Source organism: Lissotriton helveticus, chromosome 4_1, assembly GCF_964261635.1.
Source record: "Lissotriton helveticus chromosome 4_1, aLisHel1.1, whole genome shotgun sequence".
Taxonomy (NCBI): domain Eukaryota; kingdom Metazoa; phylum Chordata; class Amphibia; order Caudata; family Salamandridae; genus Lissotriton; species Lissotriton helveticus.
In genome coordinates, this window is record NC_136063.1 from 1636905153 (window position 1) to 1636922087 (window position 16935).

General features: G+C 47.0%; 1 protein-coding gene across 2 annotated transcripts in view; it reads right to left on the reverse strand.

Moving 5' to 3' along the window:
- STAC (SH3 and cysteine rich domain) overlaps positions 1 to 16935 on the reverse strand; it is a 1007531-nt gene that overhangs the window by 324675 nt on the left and 665921 nt on the right. For both annotated transcript variants that reach the window (XM_078685878.1, XM_078685877.1), the window contains exon 6: positions 2152 to 2230. In XM_078685878.1, coding sequence (XP_078542004.1) covers positions 2152 to 2230 — 79 coding nt within the window. The remainder of the gene's footprint in view (positions 1 to 2151; positions 2231 to 16935) is intronic.

Sequence of the window (16935 nt, forward strand, 5' to 3'; positions counted from 1 at the left end):
GTTCCTGTGCAAATCAGGGGAGTCGGTACCACCACGAGAGGTAAGGCCACTTTTTCTCTCCCTTTGCGCTCATAGAAGGAGGCATCATCATTTGCTTCCTCTTGCTCTTCAGACAAGATTGGGCTGCTGTAGCTTTCTCTTGTCCCATCAGTGGAAAGGGAGACCGTAATATTTATTTTCTATGGAGCGCCAGTCATGAAAGGGAATTATTGCTTTCCAGTGGTTCAGTAGAAAAGACAGTGCCGCCGTTTCTTTAATTTTTCCAAGTAAGGGAAAAAAGTAAAAGCTGGAGACTAGGAAAATGTGAATCCCAAGAAAATCCCTCACACTTGAGTACTTTCTGTTCAATAAAGGGCTTTCCGTGTTCATGGTGGGGAACAAGGCATATCCTATAGACCTGAATTTGTCAGGAGAAATCAACATATAACTTCATGAAGTTTCTTTATAAGAACGGCTAGATATCACCCTGGTGAACTAATAAAGGTTTCATAATTTAAACCAATGGTACTTGGGCTATGGGAAGCCTACGCTTCTTTAAAGGAATCCTAGATTGGGGTTTAAAATGCACCCAATATTAACATTTCATGGTGGAATTTAAAATTAAATGTGGATTTGGTAGGCACTTTAAAGCCTCATATATGTCCACTTTTTACCTGAAAAATAACATCAACTGTAACGGCAATATCATTGTATGTTTTTTTATATCAGTGGGGCGAAGCAGCAGGATGTAGCTGACTAGGGCTTCAGGAGGCCAGAGGTCCTGCTGAACAGGATTTGCTGCTGCGGAGGTAAGCCGAGACCAGGCCCAATCCATCTCATGTATCAGACCCGCGTGCCATCATGGTTGGTCTTAACTTTTGAATCGCCCCTTTCTCATGCGATCATATATCCGCTGTTGTTGCTTTGATCTTTTAAGGTGCTTTTTTGCACTAGAAACATAAAAGAATCCTAACTCTGGTTTAGTTCTACTGATTCGATGCAATTAATCTTGGTGTCATTTTATGCATTAAAATTTAATCTATTTTTCTAAGTTGGTTTAGGATTTTTATTTTGCTATGTTTTTATGTTATTACTGTTTGTGTGGTGTGTGGTGCAAAAATACTTTACTCAATGCCTTAAGTTAAGCCTCACTGATTTGTGCTAAGCTACCTGAGGGTTAAGCATAGGGCTATTTAGTGACTTTTGTGTGGTTCACCCTGACATGGTTTGTGTTGTTGTTTGAATGGGGCTTCTACCCTGCTTAACCAAGAACCCAATTTCTTACAGGCAATAATTATATAGATGCACATCAACCTCATTAAATATATTCTCCTCATAATAAGATTGCATTTGTTAGAGCTGTATTTGAAAGGTTTGTGCTCATGTACTTGAGAACAGAGGGCCCAATTCACGAAAATGTTGCTCCAGTAGATAAACCTCTTTTTTCATTCCTCGTACAATTTGCAAGTGTTACTTCCTCTTTCCTTCTGCAGGATTTACATTGGTTTTATGGGTAGAAAAACATTATAGAATATTATGAATTCACACCAGTGTTGCTTTGCCTGAATCCATCACAGCCTATTCCCCATCCTTAATCCTAAAGTAAAAAGGCAAATTCATTTATGCAGGTGGATTTTCCACAGGTCCATCTCCAGTGGTAAATCTCTGCAGCTACTGACTGTATGAATCAGGATGTCCAAATCTGAACGCACAGATGATATCTTTCCTCACTTAAACCAAACTGAGATGCACTAAAATGTTTGCGATTGTTGCTCAAATGACCACGCTGCAAGTGCATGCAGGACTTTTGTTGGAATTCCTAACTACTCTGTGCTATAGCAAAAATCGAATTTGTGTGGTCCTAGAAGTCTTCCTTTTTGTAATCGCTGTAGTGAAGAGAACCGATTTCAAGTTAAAGACTGGGCAGCTACATTAAAGTTTTCCATGATATCCACATGCGCATAGTAGGTTGTAAAGTTGTCCATGTGATGAACCATGCAAGCCTACACAATGTGCCTGACTCGATCCCTTTCTGTTCAATATCCTTGTACTAAGGTTTTTCAGTAGTCCATAAATCACATTTGAAGAAACACGTCTTCAGTTTGCTTTACTGAAAGTGTGCAAGATTACTATTAACGTATAACCGGAAACACCATATTAACAACATCTCACCACTGTCGCTGCGTTGCCTGCTCATGTCCAACAAACTTGAGCTATCCCCTTCTTCAGGGACTTCTGCCAGGTCAGATGTCTACAAAGAGAGGGATTAAAGAAAATCAATCAAAAATGTAGGTGGGCGCAGACACAAGGCATTTGGGACCTGACAGAGAATTGCACTTTAAAGAAATAGTCACTAAGAAAGTGTACATGAATATACCCATTTAAAGACAAATACATTTATAACATCTTTATTTCGAACATGGTCACTTTAAGGGTAAGTTGATTCAACTAGCACAATACCAACTCCCACGGTGACAGCAAACAGTTCTTCCCAACAAACTGGATGATGGTGCAAGACTATTTTCCTCGACACCTTCAATGTGCAGTTTAAGAATGGTACTATATAAATTAGGAGCACAGAAATTGGGCACTGAGGGCACTCTTGGAGGATTATGTTTTTCAGTAAGAGGGTCTGCAGATAATTAAGCCCAGAGAGAGAGAATAAGAAATTCTGTAATTTCTGCGTGTAGGATTGGTTTTGAGTAGTTATACATTTAGGGCTAAGGAGAGGAACATGGATGTCTCAAGGTAAGAAGCACAGGTTGCTGGTGACAATGAGTGAACACTCAAAAAGTTGTTTATTCAACTTACTTCGTGCGTTTAAGCCTAGTGCCAGAACATGCTGCTGCATGTTTCAGTCCCAATTTTAGTGGTTGCAAAGTATTTAGTATGCCTAGATTTCGATTTGTACCATATTTGTGAAACACAAAAGGAGCACCTTTAAGACCACTATTTAGACCATCATATAAGACCTGATTCTAAGTCATACATCATAGCCAGTAAAGGCATGAGAGCCATAACACTGGATCAAAGAAAAATCACCCTTTCTGAATTTGCACATTAAGTCCAATTCTATTCCAATGACGTAGGGCACTACCAAATGCTTATATCAGCCTAGTGCAGGAAACACCTTTGCATTCACTGCATACACTAGAGAATTAAAAAAGGATCTTGATACCATATTGACGGATTCAATTCAAAAGACAAACGCCTCAGTTAGGAAATGACAGCTACGGGACATCCTCTGCTGAGCCCAAGGTACACTTCCTCATTTCTGTAGATGGAGAACCAGCTGGCTCTGCCTTCAGAAACCTCTAGACAGTGACCCATTCACCACAAGACCTCCCTACACTGAATTGGGATACCCACCTGCCTTTTTCATGTTCATGACCATTATGTAGACCATGGTGGTTATAGACATGAAAAAATGACCAATATCCCCACAGTACAATTAGCAAGCCATGTGTATAAGAGACATTTTCTTTGATATTCAGAATCAACATCTGCTTTGTTGATTTGTGTCTGAAATTCATAATAAGTGGCAGCTGACCATAATGATAGGGTGAACAGCTAACATTATCAAATGTGCCCAAAGAGCTCCAACCATGCTGGCTGACAAGAAGCCCTGTGACACTGCCTACAAGACTGGTGTAATAAAATGTCAGACTAAAACATTGTAAAATGCCTAGGGCTAAATCAGACATTAAATAATGCAGTTGTAAGGTGTACATTGGAGCCTGGAATGACCAGTTGCATAATAATTGGAAGTGAAACATGGAAGTTATGCTAACTCGAATTTTCAGCAGCAACATATACACCTAAATGTATAGTTATATATGATTACGGCTGTTTTACATTCACAAGGTTTGCTTGTGTTTAAAAAGCCTCCACTTGTACTTTGGGTTATCAATATATTTTATTCAAAAACAATTTACCGATTTGTTGAAAATCCACTTTATCTGTTATTTTACTCCCATGTCAATGGAAAGGAACAGTAAAAAGGGTATTTTGGAACAGATTTTTTTAACACTCTGACACATCACTCCAATTGGGTGCAATGTAAAGATAACCAGTTTGAATCTGACCACCTTCTGTGGGTTTTGCTATGATGGGTACAAGGTGGTACATATTTCAATATCGGCCAAGGTGTTGGCTGCAGGATCTAACAAAGCTGTGCCAGCCTGTGCCTCCTTCTAATATTATGGAAAACATAGGAATAAGGCTTTCTGATCCTTGGATGGCACCAGCTTAAAAATGCAGGAAGTGCTAAAAATAGAGGTGAGGCACTTTGGAAAATTCATGACAATAGCTTTAAGGGTTACCACGAATTACTGCTGAGTTACTATTCTTAAGAAGCCTGCCAATCAGCTGGAAAGCAGAATGATGCTGGATGTCTGAAGGAGACCAGAAGAGAATGAGAAAGACATACTCCTGTTACCCGAGGAAGGCCTGAATAAAAACTGCATCCACTAAATTTTCTGAGTTAAAGTCACTCATGAGGTTCAAGGAATCTGAACTCCTTCCACCCACAGGAAGAAGAGGGTTCCAGAACTTATTCCATAGAGGCCATTAACTGTGGACTGCCTCCCCTTAAAGCTGTGAAAGGGAGGAAGGCCATTGGGCAGAGTAGGATGTTCACCTTGTAGAATAACTGCAGTCCCTGCTTGAATTGGACTTTTGCCTTTAGTCCTTAATAGAGGAGTGATAAGCTTGTCTCCATGTAATCCCTGACAGGGGCCCCCCAAAACAGTTTTTAAATGATTGGGCACAATAAAAGCATTCAGCTACATGATATTATGTTTTATTCAAATTGGGGCATTTTTTATCCTCAGGAGGACCAGCCCAAGGTACTAAACCTACTTAAAAAAGACAAAACATTTGCAACCACTTTTTCCAGGCTTGTCCCGCTCACTAATTTGAGTGCAAAGTTGGAAGCTCCAGAGTGTGTGCAAACCGAAGATATGTACCCTTTTGAAGCCATGTTGGATTACAGAATTCAATGTTGGTCACTGAATTATTTTGAGATCTATACAATATTCGAAGCTCATTGGTAAAACTGTTGACTCAGATGAGTTTCTCACCCTTGATCAACATTTGCTTACTCTGATTTTGACCAGGATGTACCTGCATGCTCTTCCCAACTTCACTCAACTGCTGATCGATTGTGGAGAGTGCCTAGATCCTGGTGCACTGCAGCCCAATGACAAATTAAAACTTGGTCCCCTATGCTTCTTATGGGTATCTTTAGCCTTTTACTTTCCCTACCATTGTTCGATTTGCATTGTTGTACTAAATGTAATCATTACATTTCCCTTTTTTTACTAAATTGGCTTGAAAATCAGGATTCCTCATAGAAACCTAATTTTGTTTAGCTGCTAAAATATTTACCTTTTTGGTAGCTCAGCAGCAGCTCAGAAAAAAACAGAGGACTCTTACCACAGAGTAATCTATCCAGTTCCCTGTATTACTTATGAATTGTAGGAATCAGTGATGGGAAAGGGGTAAATGGGTGTTTAGAAAAGTGGAAATTGTTGGTATGCAATAAAAGGTTTATACTAATAGTTTAGATTCAAGCTAATTTCATTTAGTCCATGGTATCTGTAAAGCATCAAAACTGTCTAAATGCTATAGAGCCACCAAGGACGCCTTCCTAATTTCTGAAGTAAGTTAATTCCAGAGCCTAGCCTCTTCCATCTGTAGCCTTTGTCATTAGAGGTGCTCCTACCGAAACATGGTACCAACAGCAGAACATCTGAAGATGATCTGAGAGTCTGGGCACTCATGCCAGGTGGACTTGTAGAACAAGATCATGGTCTGAAACTTGATGTGTGCACTTCTTTGAACCAATAGGATTTTTCTTATGATTGATGTGCCATAGTACTGCTGCCCTTCACCACCACCACACTGACACACTAATTTTGCATCTTTGTAGGTGACCCAAGGATTTGTTTAGGAGCTGTGGTGAACAAAGCATTACTTTAGTCCAAAATAGATCTTATCTTGGCTTATGATATAGTAACTCCATCTTGCTCATCAAGCAACAGATGTTTGTTGACAGGGTGTAGACATATGGTCTGCAGCGTTTAGTAAGCACATGAACCGACCACTCCATTTAAAATTGCTAGTCAATGAAGACCAACTTCAATGATAGTATCTCAACAGCAGCTTGATGGGAGTCTCCAGTCTCCCTGGCAAACACACACACATCCATATACATTTCACAGCTTCCTCTGACTGGCTATGATTTGAGTAGAGTTAATTTCATCTTACTGGTTTTCAGTGCAGCCAGCTGTTCCTCATCAACAGTCTGACATCCCACATAAGACTGTTAAACATCTGTCTATTATTCTCGGCTTTAACACTGATAGGGAGGAGCTGGGTATCACTGGCATATCTAGGACATTATTGTTAGAAACGGGACCCTGGCCGGCCAAGACTCGCGTCGAGGTCAGTCAGGGATCATCATTTCTAAGGTCAGGGCTAGGGAGTCACGCACCAAGATAACCCCCGCTCACCCTCTAGGTAACGTGGCGCGAGCAGCAAGGCTAATCTCAGAGGCGATGTGTAAAGCGTTTGCGCGCGCACCCCAGCGACAACAACCAAAGGCCCACCACAAAGGAAACTCCACACAAGGTTATATCAAAAATAGCCTTTGTATTATAATAATAAAAACACATTAGATAACACACACACTTTACAATGTGCCAACAGGCACGGGCAAGATTTACAAGGGATTATGTACAGGACAGGGCCACCTGGACCACTGTCAGGGGTATGCACTTGTTAGAAATAATACTTGTAGGTATAACACTTTAGCACATCAACATACAATGACTGTAACACAGAAATAGTAAATGTAGCATACAACCAGTAACTACTGGTAAAGAGAAAATACCTCCTACGCCACCCTAGTCTCTGTAGGGAAATCACGCAGGGAGCTAGGACCTATGGAAGGAAAACCTATCACCTACTACGCCACCCTAGTCTCTGTAGGGAAATCACGCAGGGAGCTAGGACCTTATCATCAGGACCTATGGAAGGAAAACCTATCACCTACTACGCCACCCTAGTCTCTGTAGGGAAATCACGCAGGGGGAAGGAAACCTAAAATAATCACCTAGGCAAGTAACATTTAGCAAAGGCAATCAAACATCAACATTCCTCTAAGCAGGTTACTTTTAGCAAAGGGGAATAAAAGAACAAGGCATTACCTAAGCAGGTCACTTTTAGCAAAGGTAATGACACCAACAATCCTCTAAGCAGGTCACTTTTAGCAAAGGGGATAAACACATAAAGAATTACCTAAGCAGGTCACTTTTAGCAAAGGTAATAATAAACAAGAATTGCACATGTAACATTAAAACACATTCAGAGGTGCAGGTTAGAACTTTTGCGCAAGAATCATATAGCAAAGAAATCACAATGCGCAGGGTGCATGTAGCACAACACTCAAAATGTCCCTCAGGCCAACTGGCCTCGAAAGGGGCGGAATGCCCTGAGTCTCAGTGTCAGGGAGGTCTGCGCAGGCAGCACAGAACACAAAAGCCTAAACGTAGCAACTGTCCACTAAGTGCTGGACAGTTGTGAATAGCGAGTAGGCAACGTTGGAGCCAGGTGGGCTCAAGAACAATGAATGGCACCCAAGAGCCTCTCTGGGGCTCTAGAACAACTGTGGGCGCTGTGAGCCTTTCTGGCTCTAAATAAATCAACTGCCCCCTCGAGCTTCTCTGAGCTCGCAAAACAAAGTAGGCAATGTAGAGCTCCTGCGCTCTAAACCAATGAAATGCCCCCAGAGCCTCCTGTGGGCTCTAACTAAATAGGGGCGAGAGCCTCGTGGGCTCAAAGACAATGTGGCCGGGAGCCTCGCTGGGCTCGAAGAACAGAAAGTGCCCTGAGCCACTCGGGGCTCTCGGGAACCAATGCGGGCGGAGCCTCTAGGGCTCAAGAACAAATGTGCCCCGGATCGTTGGAGTCCCCCACGGGGGACTCAGGAATCAGAAATGCCCCCAGGAGCCTCGGGGCTCCAAACAGTCACAAGCGCTAGGTCGCGCTATGGGGGAGGGGCGGACACCGGCAATGTGTCCCGCGGCCCCTCTCCCTCCTTTCAGGCACTCACCGGGTGTCTTGCTGCTGGAGCAGCGCGGGGCTCCTCACCTCACTCGGGAGCCTCGCAGACACGGGAGCAGACGTCCTCGGTCTCCCGCCTGGCCTCGTCTCCTTTCCCTCCGCCTGACTTCCGCCGGGGCCGCCAATGGCAGCGCGGCCCTGGGGGTCAGGAGGCGGGACTTCCGGGTCGCAACTGGCAGCGGCCCGGCAACGGATTTCAGGGCTCCCGGGCTGCGGCGGTGAACACGGGACAATGCGGCGTGGGCAGCCGCTCTTAAACAAATAAATACCACGGGGCAATGCCGGGTGGCACCGGCCTTCAATTAATAAGATAAAGCGAGGTGGCACTCGCTACGCCGAAAATCGGCGAAATCAGGCGGACAGATGCCGGGTAGGCACCGGCTGCATACAGCGCGCTCCCAAGCGCTTAGGGGCCACAGAAAGCGCGCCTAGCGCTAAAAATAGAAGCAAAGCGCTATTGAGCGCTGGGGCACCAGGAAAGCGCTCCTAGCGCTATAAATCCAATAAAAGCGCTTCCAGGCACAGCACAAGCTCCAGCAAGGTCTGGAGGCAGACAGGGGGGCAGGGCAGGGCCAGAGCCAGCACACTGGGTCTCCAGGCAGGGAGACAAGCCAAGTGGCGGTCCTCCTGGCCCCAGCAGCAGCAGCAGCTCCCTCTGGCAAGGATCCACAAGTAGACAATTTCTGTGGGGACACAGCCCCATATTTATACAGAGAATTCCTTTGTTAGGAGGTGCAGGGTGGGGGGAAACCAGTTGCAGCTGGCTTGGGAGTACCCTTGATGGCCCAACCACCCCTTTCATTCACTGGGGAGGCTAGGGTCATTAGACAAACCACAGGGGGGCGGAGCCAGCATTGTGTGGGGAAAACCCAGCCCATCCAGGACACAGATCTACTCCTCCCACACATCACTCAGGCTGATCTCACACTCACCACCGGGCAGACCCATCCAGACTTCCTGGAGCCTGGCATGCCAGCCAGCTCCAGCCAATCACGCTCCACTATCCTCACTGCACACATACATCAATGTCCAGAAGTAGCACTTCCCTTCTAGACACACACAAGCCGCACATACCATTGCGCAGCATTCGCTCTCACGAGTTCATACATACTAAACTCGAGCCTGCACTCCCCACACATCAGGAACTACCAGGGCACACACATTCCCCATGCATTCCTATGGGAGAGCAGGCCAGCCATACTACACGCACGCACTTTCACTCTGGGACACAGGAAAAAAGTGCGCCAAGACCCAAAAATCACTACACAGGGTCACAAATAAAGGCAAAAAGATTAGGGGTGAACCTGCCCTAAGGCCCAAGTCTAACACGACCCCCTTCCAGCCAAAACGCAGGGCAGACCGATCACCACCGTGATGGGCTTCCCTGCTTGGGGCGATAAAACAAGGACGCGGGCCCACAACTGCAAGGACACCCTCCTGTTTTACGCCACGGTGAACCCCTAGGGTTCCTTCTAAAACTACTGTAGGGACTAACTGGGGTACCCCACTGATACTCTCCAGCTGCCCTCGGCCAGGACCAGGCCCTAGGCCACCCAGGTACCACTGGATCCTGTATACTCACAAAGTGGGGGGTAGTAACCCCTGGCACATAATAGCCATGCTCCACTCTTCCTGTCTGTAAGACAGGGCTAGACTTCCACTGGTTCTCCAGCCTAGGGTCTACAACCTTAGGTGGACCAGGAGTCTCAGGGAAGGCTCTCCTCCCCTTACCTCTTCTCCTAGGGTTCCTCCTCCTCCTGCGAGGGGTCCCCTCTAAACAACATTCTCCCAACCTAGGGTTTAACCCCTCAGGTGGTAACGGGGTCAGAGGTGGGCTTTCCCACCCTCTGCACCCCCTTCCAGAGTCCTGCTCCCTCCCAACCGGGGCGGTACCTCTGGAGAAAGAACTGGTTAGGACACTGATTACAGTAGTCCCACCCTTCAGGTCAGGCTGATCCTGAACCTGGCCATCCAACTTCTGGTCTAAAACCTTCGGTGGAACCAATGCCTGGCACTCCAGGACTTCTGGGGACTCACACACCATCCCCCTGAGGCTAGCAAATGACACATATGTTGGGTGACTGTCTGCCTGGCGCAGATCTCCCGCCTCCTGTCCACCTGACAGTGCGCAAAGATCCCCCAGCACAGAAGTGGTGTCACCATGGTCACTACACGGGATCCTAGCCCCACTGGGTAGTCCCTGACCCACTGGTTCTTCCACTGGGGAACTCCCCCAATCACTCCTCACGCTGGACTCCGGTACTCTCCCTACTGGAGCAGTACTGCCAGACTCTATAACCATGGAAGCTCCGCTTACAGATGCTCCAGGTTCTCTACCCACGAGGAGATCTCCCTCAAGTGAACTAACAGGCAAGTCTAGGTTCCCTTCCTGGTGTTCCCTAAAGGAACCATCCAGACTCTGTGACAAGGCTTCGGGCGTTTGGGGACTCTCGGTCACACACTCACTCCCGCTCCACTGAGACAGGCAGTCAGCCCCTACACCCTCCTCACTAACCAAGGACCTAGCTGGGCTACTCTCACCCTCCTCCACCACACTGGGCTGGAAGACACCTGACCCACTATTGTTGGAATCACTCACTAGTGACTCAGAAGAACCTCTCGCACTGTCCCATCGCTCTGCTTCCGCTGCCAGCTCACATGCGCCAGACAATCCACACCCCAACAGGTGTGTGCGCAACCCTGGGGAACAACAACTGAGCAGGTGCTCTTTGACAATCAAATCAAAAAAGATGTCAAAATCATCTTCCGTGTGAACCTTTACCCAATCAAACAGTGTCCCACAACATTCGTCCTCAAAATCTTCCCAAGACTGGTGAGGCAGTTTTCTAAGATTCCTGAATCTCAACCTTAACTCCTCTTCTGGGAAAACAGGCACCATACTCGGGGAACTGAGAGTGGGACTGTCTACACTTATATTTAAAAAGCTGCCACCACTGGACTCCACCCTCTCTGGGGAATCCAGACAATTACAACTGTGCGCAGGGGAGAGTCTATCCTCTAGGGCTGCTCTCTCACGGATGATGGCCCTTCTCTCCACCTCTATCCTCTCCTGCGCTAAGAGTCTTTCGACCTCTAGCTGCGCCATAGCCTGGGCATGCTCTAACATGAGCTGTTCCATCGCTAACTGGTGCTCCCTTTCTTTCTCCCTATCTTCCCACTCTTCTGGGGACAGGACAAGGGATGGGGCGCTGGTACTGACACTGGGCCTAGCAAGGGACTCCCTATCTATGGGGTCCTCACTATCTGCTGGGGCCCAACCACTGTCATCATCCAACTCACATTCTTCATCAGAATCTTCAGGGCTCCCCACAGACTCACCACCCTCATGGCATGTGGCCTGGTCCCTTTCCTCGCTGCGCTCAAGATCCCTTTGATCCTTATACCATTGGATCAGGTGGTTCCTAAGTTGGTTCTCAGTATCTGACTCATCCACCCCTATGTCTCTCTCTCTACAGAACCTTTCCAACTCCTGCATACTGTACCAAACTAGATCACTGAGATCAAAAACAGGCTCCATTTTGGCAGACGTTCTAGAGACGAGATCACACAGGGAACCTGGGGGTCTGAGCTAAACAGGAGTACACAATTAACACAATTCAGCAAGATTCCTATCTCAGAACTTGCACTCCACTGTCCAGCGTAACACACACTTATTCACACACAACCCTCCCCTCGGACTGGTAAGGCAGTTTCTACCACCCCTGATTATCTCAACCTGACCACTAGCGACACAGGTACCAAACTCTGGGAGCAGGGCGGGGAACAAGGTACTGGACAAAATACAAATGACACCTTTCAGGAGAAGCAAAACTGAACTTCCCTAAAAAACAATAATCCCAAAAATGTGGTTATCTAAAATTGCAGAGTTTTGAAGTGTGGCCCGTCGCCACTGTGGTACAACGCAAACGCAAGTCCAATCCGCACCGCTAGCCACCAATGTTAGAAACGGGACCCTGGCCGGCCAAGACTCGCGTCGAGGTCAGTCAGGGATCATCATTTCTAAGGTCAGGGCTAGGGAGTCACGCACCAAGATAACCCCCGCTCACCCTCTAGGTAACGTGGCGCGAGCAGCAAGGCTAATCTCAGAGGCGATGTGTAAAGCGTTTGCGCGCGCACCCCAGCGACAACAACCAAAGGCCCACCACAAAGGAAACTCCACACAAGGTTATATCAAAAATAGCCTTTGTATTATAATAATAAAAACACATTAGATAACACACACACTTTACAATGTGCCAACAGGCACGGGCAAGATTTACAAGGGATTATGTACAGGACAGGGCCACCTGGACCACTGTCAGGGGTATGCACTTGTTAGAAATAATACTTGTAGGTATAACACTTTAGCACATCAACATACAATGACTGTAACACAGAAATAGTAAATGTAGCATACAACCAGTAACTACTGGTAAAGAGAAAATACCTCCTACGCCACCCTAGTCTCTGTAGGGAAATCACGCAGGGAGCTAGGACCTATGGAAGGAAAACCTATCACCTACTACGCCACCCTAGTCTCTGTAGGGAAATCACGCAGGGAGCTAGGACCTTATCATCAGGACCTATGGAAGGAAAACCTATCACCTACTACGCCACCCTAGTCTCTGTAGGGAAATCACGCAGGGGGAAGGAAACCTAAAATAATCACCTAGGCAAGTAACATTTAGCAAAGGCAATCAAACATCAACATTCCTCTAAGCAGGTTACTTTTAGCAAAGGGGAATAAAAGAACAAGGCATTACCTAAGCAGGTCACTTTTAGCAAAGGTAATGACACCAACAATCCTCTAAGCAGGTCACTTTTAGCAAAGGGGATAAACACATAAAGAATTACCTAAGCAGGTCACTTTTAGCAAAGGTAATAATAAACAAGAATTGCACATGTAACATTAAAACACATTCAGAGGTGCAGGTTAGAACTTTTGCGCAAGAATCATATAGCAAAGAAATCACAATGCGCAGGGTGCATGTAGCACAACACTCAAAATGTCCCTCAGGCCAACTGGCCTCGAAAGGGGCGGAATGCCCTGAGTCTCAGTGTCAGGGAGGTCTGCGCAGGCAGCACAGAACACAAAAGCCTAAACGTAGCAACTGTCCACTAAGTGCTGGACAGTTGTGAATAGCGAGTAGGCAACGTTGGAGCCAGGTGGGCTCAAGAACAATGAATGGCACCCAAGAGCCTCTCTGGGGCTCTAGAACAACTGTGGGCGCTGTGAGCCTTTCTGGCTCTAAATAAATCAACTGCCCCCTCGAGCTTCTCTGAGCTCGCAAAACAAAGTAGGCAATGTAGAGCTCCTGCGCTCTAAACCAATGAAATGCCCCCAGAGCCTCCTGTGGGCTCTAACTAAATAGGGGCGAGAGCCTCGTGGGCTCAAAGACAATGTGGCCGGGAGCCTCGCTGGGCTCGAAGAACAGAAAGTGCCCTGAGCCACTCGGGGCTCTCGGGAACCAATGCGGGCGGAGCCTCTAGGGCTCAAGAACAAATGTGCCCCGGATCGTTGGAGTCCCCCACGGGGGACTCAGGAATCAGAAATGCCCCCAGGAGCCTCGGGGCTCCAAACAGTCACAAGCGCTAGGTCGCGCTATGGGGGAGGGGCGGACACCGGCAATGTGTCCCGCGGCCCCTCTCCCTCCTTTCAGGCACTCACCGGGTGTCTTGCTGCTGGAGCAGCGCGGGGCTCCTCACCTCACTCGGGAGCCTCGCAGACACGGGAGCAGACGTCCTCGGTCTCCCGCCTGGCCTCGTCTCCTTTCCCTCCGCCTGACTTCCGCCGGGGCCGCCAATGGCAGCGCGGCCCTGGGGGTCAGGAGGCGGGACTTCCGGGTCGCAACTGGCAGCGGCCCGGCAACGGATTTCAGGGCTCCCGGGCTGCGGCGGTGAACACGGGACAATGCGGCGTGGGCAGCCGCTCTTAAACAAATAAATACCACGGGGCAATGCCGGGTGGCACCGGCCTTCAATTAATAAGATAAAGCGAGGTGGCACTCGCTACGCCGAAAATCGGCGAAATCAGGCGGACAGATGCCGGGTAGGCACCGGCTGCATACAGCGCGCTCCCAAGCGCTTAGGGGCCACAGAAAGCGCGCCTAGCGCTAAAAATAGAAGCAAAGCGCTATTGAGCGCTGGGGCACCAGGAAAGCGCTCCTAGCGCTATAAATCCAATAAAAGCGCTTCCAGGCACAGCACAAGCTCCAGCAAGGTCTGGAGGCAGACAGGGGGGCAGGGCAGGGCCAGAGCCAGCACACTGGGTCTCCAGGCAGGGAGACAAGCCAAGTGGCGGTCCTCCTGGCCCCAGCAGCAGCAGCAGCTCCCTCTGGCAAGGATCCACAAGTAGACAATTTCTGTGGGGACACAGCCCCATATTTATACAGAGAATTCCTTTGTTAGGAGGTGCAGGGTGGGGGGAAACCAGTTGCAGCTGGCTTGGGAGTACCCTTGATGGCCCAACCACCCCTTTCATTCACTGGGGAGGCTAGGGTCATTAGACAAACCACAGGGGGGCGGAGCCAGCATTGTGTGGGGAAAACCCAGCCCATCCAGGACACAGATCTACTCCTCCCACACATCACTCAGGCTGATCTCACACTCACCACCGGGCAGACCCATCCAGACTTCCTGGAGCCTGGCATGCCAGCCAGCTCCAGCCAATCACGCTCCACTATCCTCACTGCACACATACATCAATGTCCAGAAGTAGCACTTCCCTTCTAGACACACACAAGCCGCACATACCATTGCGCAGCATTCGCTCTCACGAGTTCATACATACTAAACTCGAGCCTGCACTCCCCACACATCAGGAACTACCAGGGCACACACATTCCCCATGCATTCCTATGGGAGAGCAGGCCAGCCATACTACACGCACGCACTTTCACTCTGGGACACAGGAAAAAAGTGCGCCAAGACCCAAAAATCACTACACAGGGTCACAAATAAAGGCAAAAAGATTAGGGGTGAACCTGCCCTAAGGCCCAAGTCTAACAATTATTATACATTATCATTATTGAACTATGTGTACTTGTTCCTCCCACACATTTTGGAATCATTATAATTTCAAACTGGAGGGGCACATTCAGGAGGTCTTCTGACCCATTTGTTAAATCTTTCCCATTCATGCGTCTGCATTATAATCAAGAGAGGAACATTGATTTATTTGTTTTCTTGATCATTTTCAGGCTTGATTAGTTATACAATGTTGGTAGGAAGGCAAGAGAGATTTTTTTATTTAGTTGGAACTCGCAAGCTTTGTGTGTATCTCTTCCAAACGTATGTTGTATATCTTTTTTATATTACTAGAAACTCTTCCGGCGATAGGAATGGTATGGTCAGCACTAAACAAGCTAAAGCACTCAGTCAATCTGCAGCAGCATAAGGACAACAAATCTAGGGCCTCATTTACAAACCCATTTTGCTGCCGGTGTGTCACTTTTTTAGAAGCACCGGCGGCGCAGTGTCCCTGCCCTTATTTACAAGGTCACATAAAGTCACCCTGCGTGACTTTTCAAGGTCTTGTAAATCTAGGCCCCTTTAACGCATTATTCTGTGTGAAAGGGGCATTCCATGTGTGTTGCTGTGGGTGTTCCAACACAACATCAATGGAACCTGACACATTGCCAGATTTACAAAGTGTCGTAAACCTGGGAATGCGACAGATCCTATGCCTCCCCAAAGGAGGCTTAAGAGTGGCACAACAAGGTGATGTACTTTTATTTCTCCTTGTTTTTTGCTCTTTTTATGTGTGCTGCATTGTTCAGCACACATAGACAGAGCAAAACACCATTGATTATTGTTTTTGTGCAGGAAGGTGACCCTTCCTGTACAATAACAATCATTCTTGCAATGCAGGCACCCTTGCACCATGGAGCAAGGGTGTCTGCGTTGATGCACGGCTACTGTTTGTGCACCGGTGCAGGGGAGATGGAAAGGAAGGTGCAGAATTCTGTAGATACAGCACATTCTTACCCTTTTATTCTGAATCACATCAGCGCAGCAGGAAGGCTTGTTGAGCAGCCGTGCGTCAAAATATAGTTAATGAGGCTTCTAGAGTCTACATGATGATCACTTTTTCAGCAACAGAGATGTTGATATCTTAAGTAGTGGTTCAGTATTATGTGGAGCGAGCAGCATCCACAACAACTTGGGCTGATAACTGATTAGGAATTGCTTGTCTCCTGGGGGGTTTTATTGTTTGCCTATCTGAAGGACAGGTGTCTGTGTGTGTGTTGTTGTACAGATTGTTCCAGTGCCATCCAGAACTTAAGGTCCTGTGATGGCATCATTGAACTGTAGGCGTTGGTGCTGAGATGTAGGAGAGTATGAGGAGTTTAGAATAGGAAGGAGAAGAGCTAGAATAGATATCATGTCAGACAGTTACAGATGCTATGGTGGTCAAAGAGTTTATGTCAACCTAGCCTTAGACAAGTGTCTGAGAGAGGGAGATCCCATCTCTTCTGACTTACCCAACTGCACCAGGTCTTCAGGGGAAAACTAGCATCCACAGGGTAAGTCTTAGATATCTATGTATCTAACTGTCTATCTATCTATCTATCTATCTATCTATCTATCTATCTATCTATCTATCTATCTATCTATCTATCTATCTATCTATCTATCTATCTATCTATCTATCTATCTATCTATCTATCTATCTATCTATCTATCTATCTATGATCTACTTATTCTACATAGTATTTAATTAAATCAACATGCCTTGAAAATCATCTACAAGCAACTTAGGAAGGCGCTTCTTTCTCTACCTGGAGCTAGGAGCAGCCAGTGACATAGAGAAGTACAATGCTGCAAGGT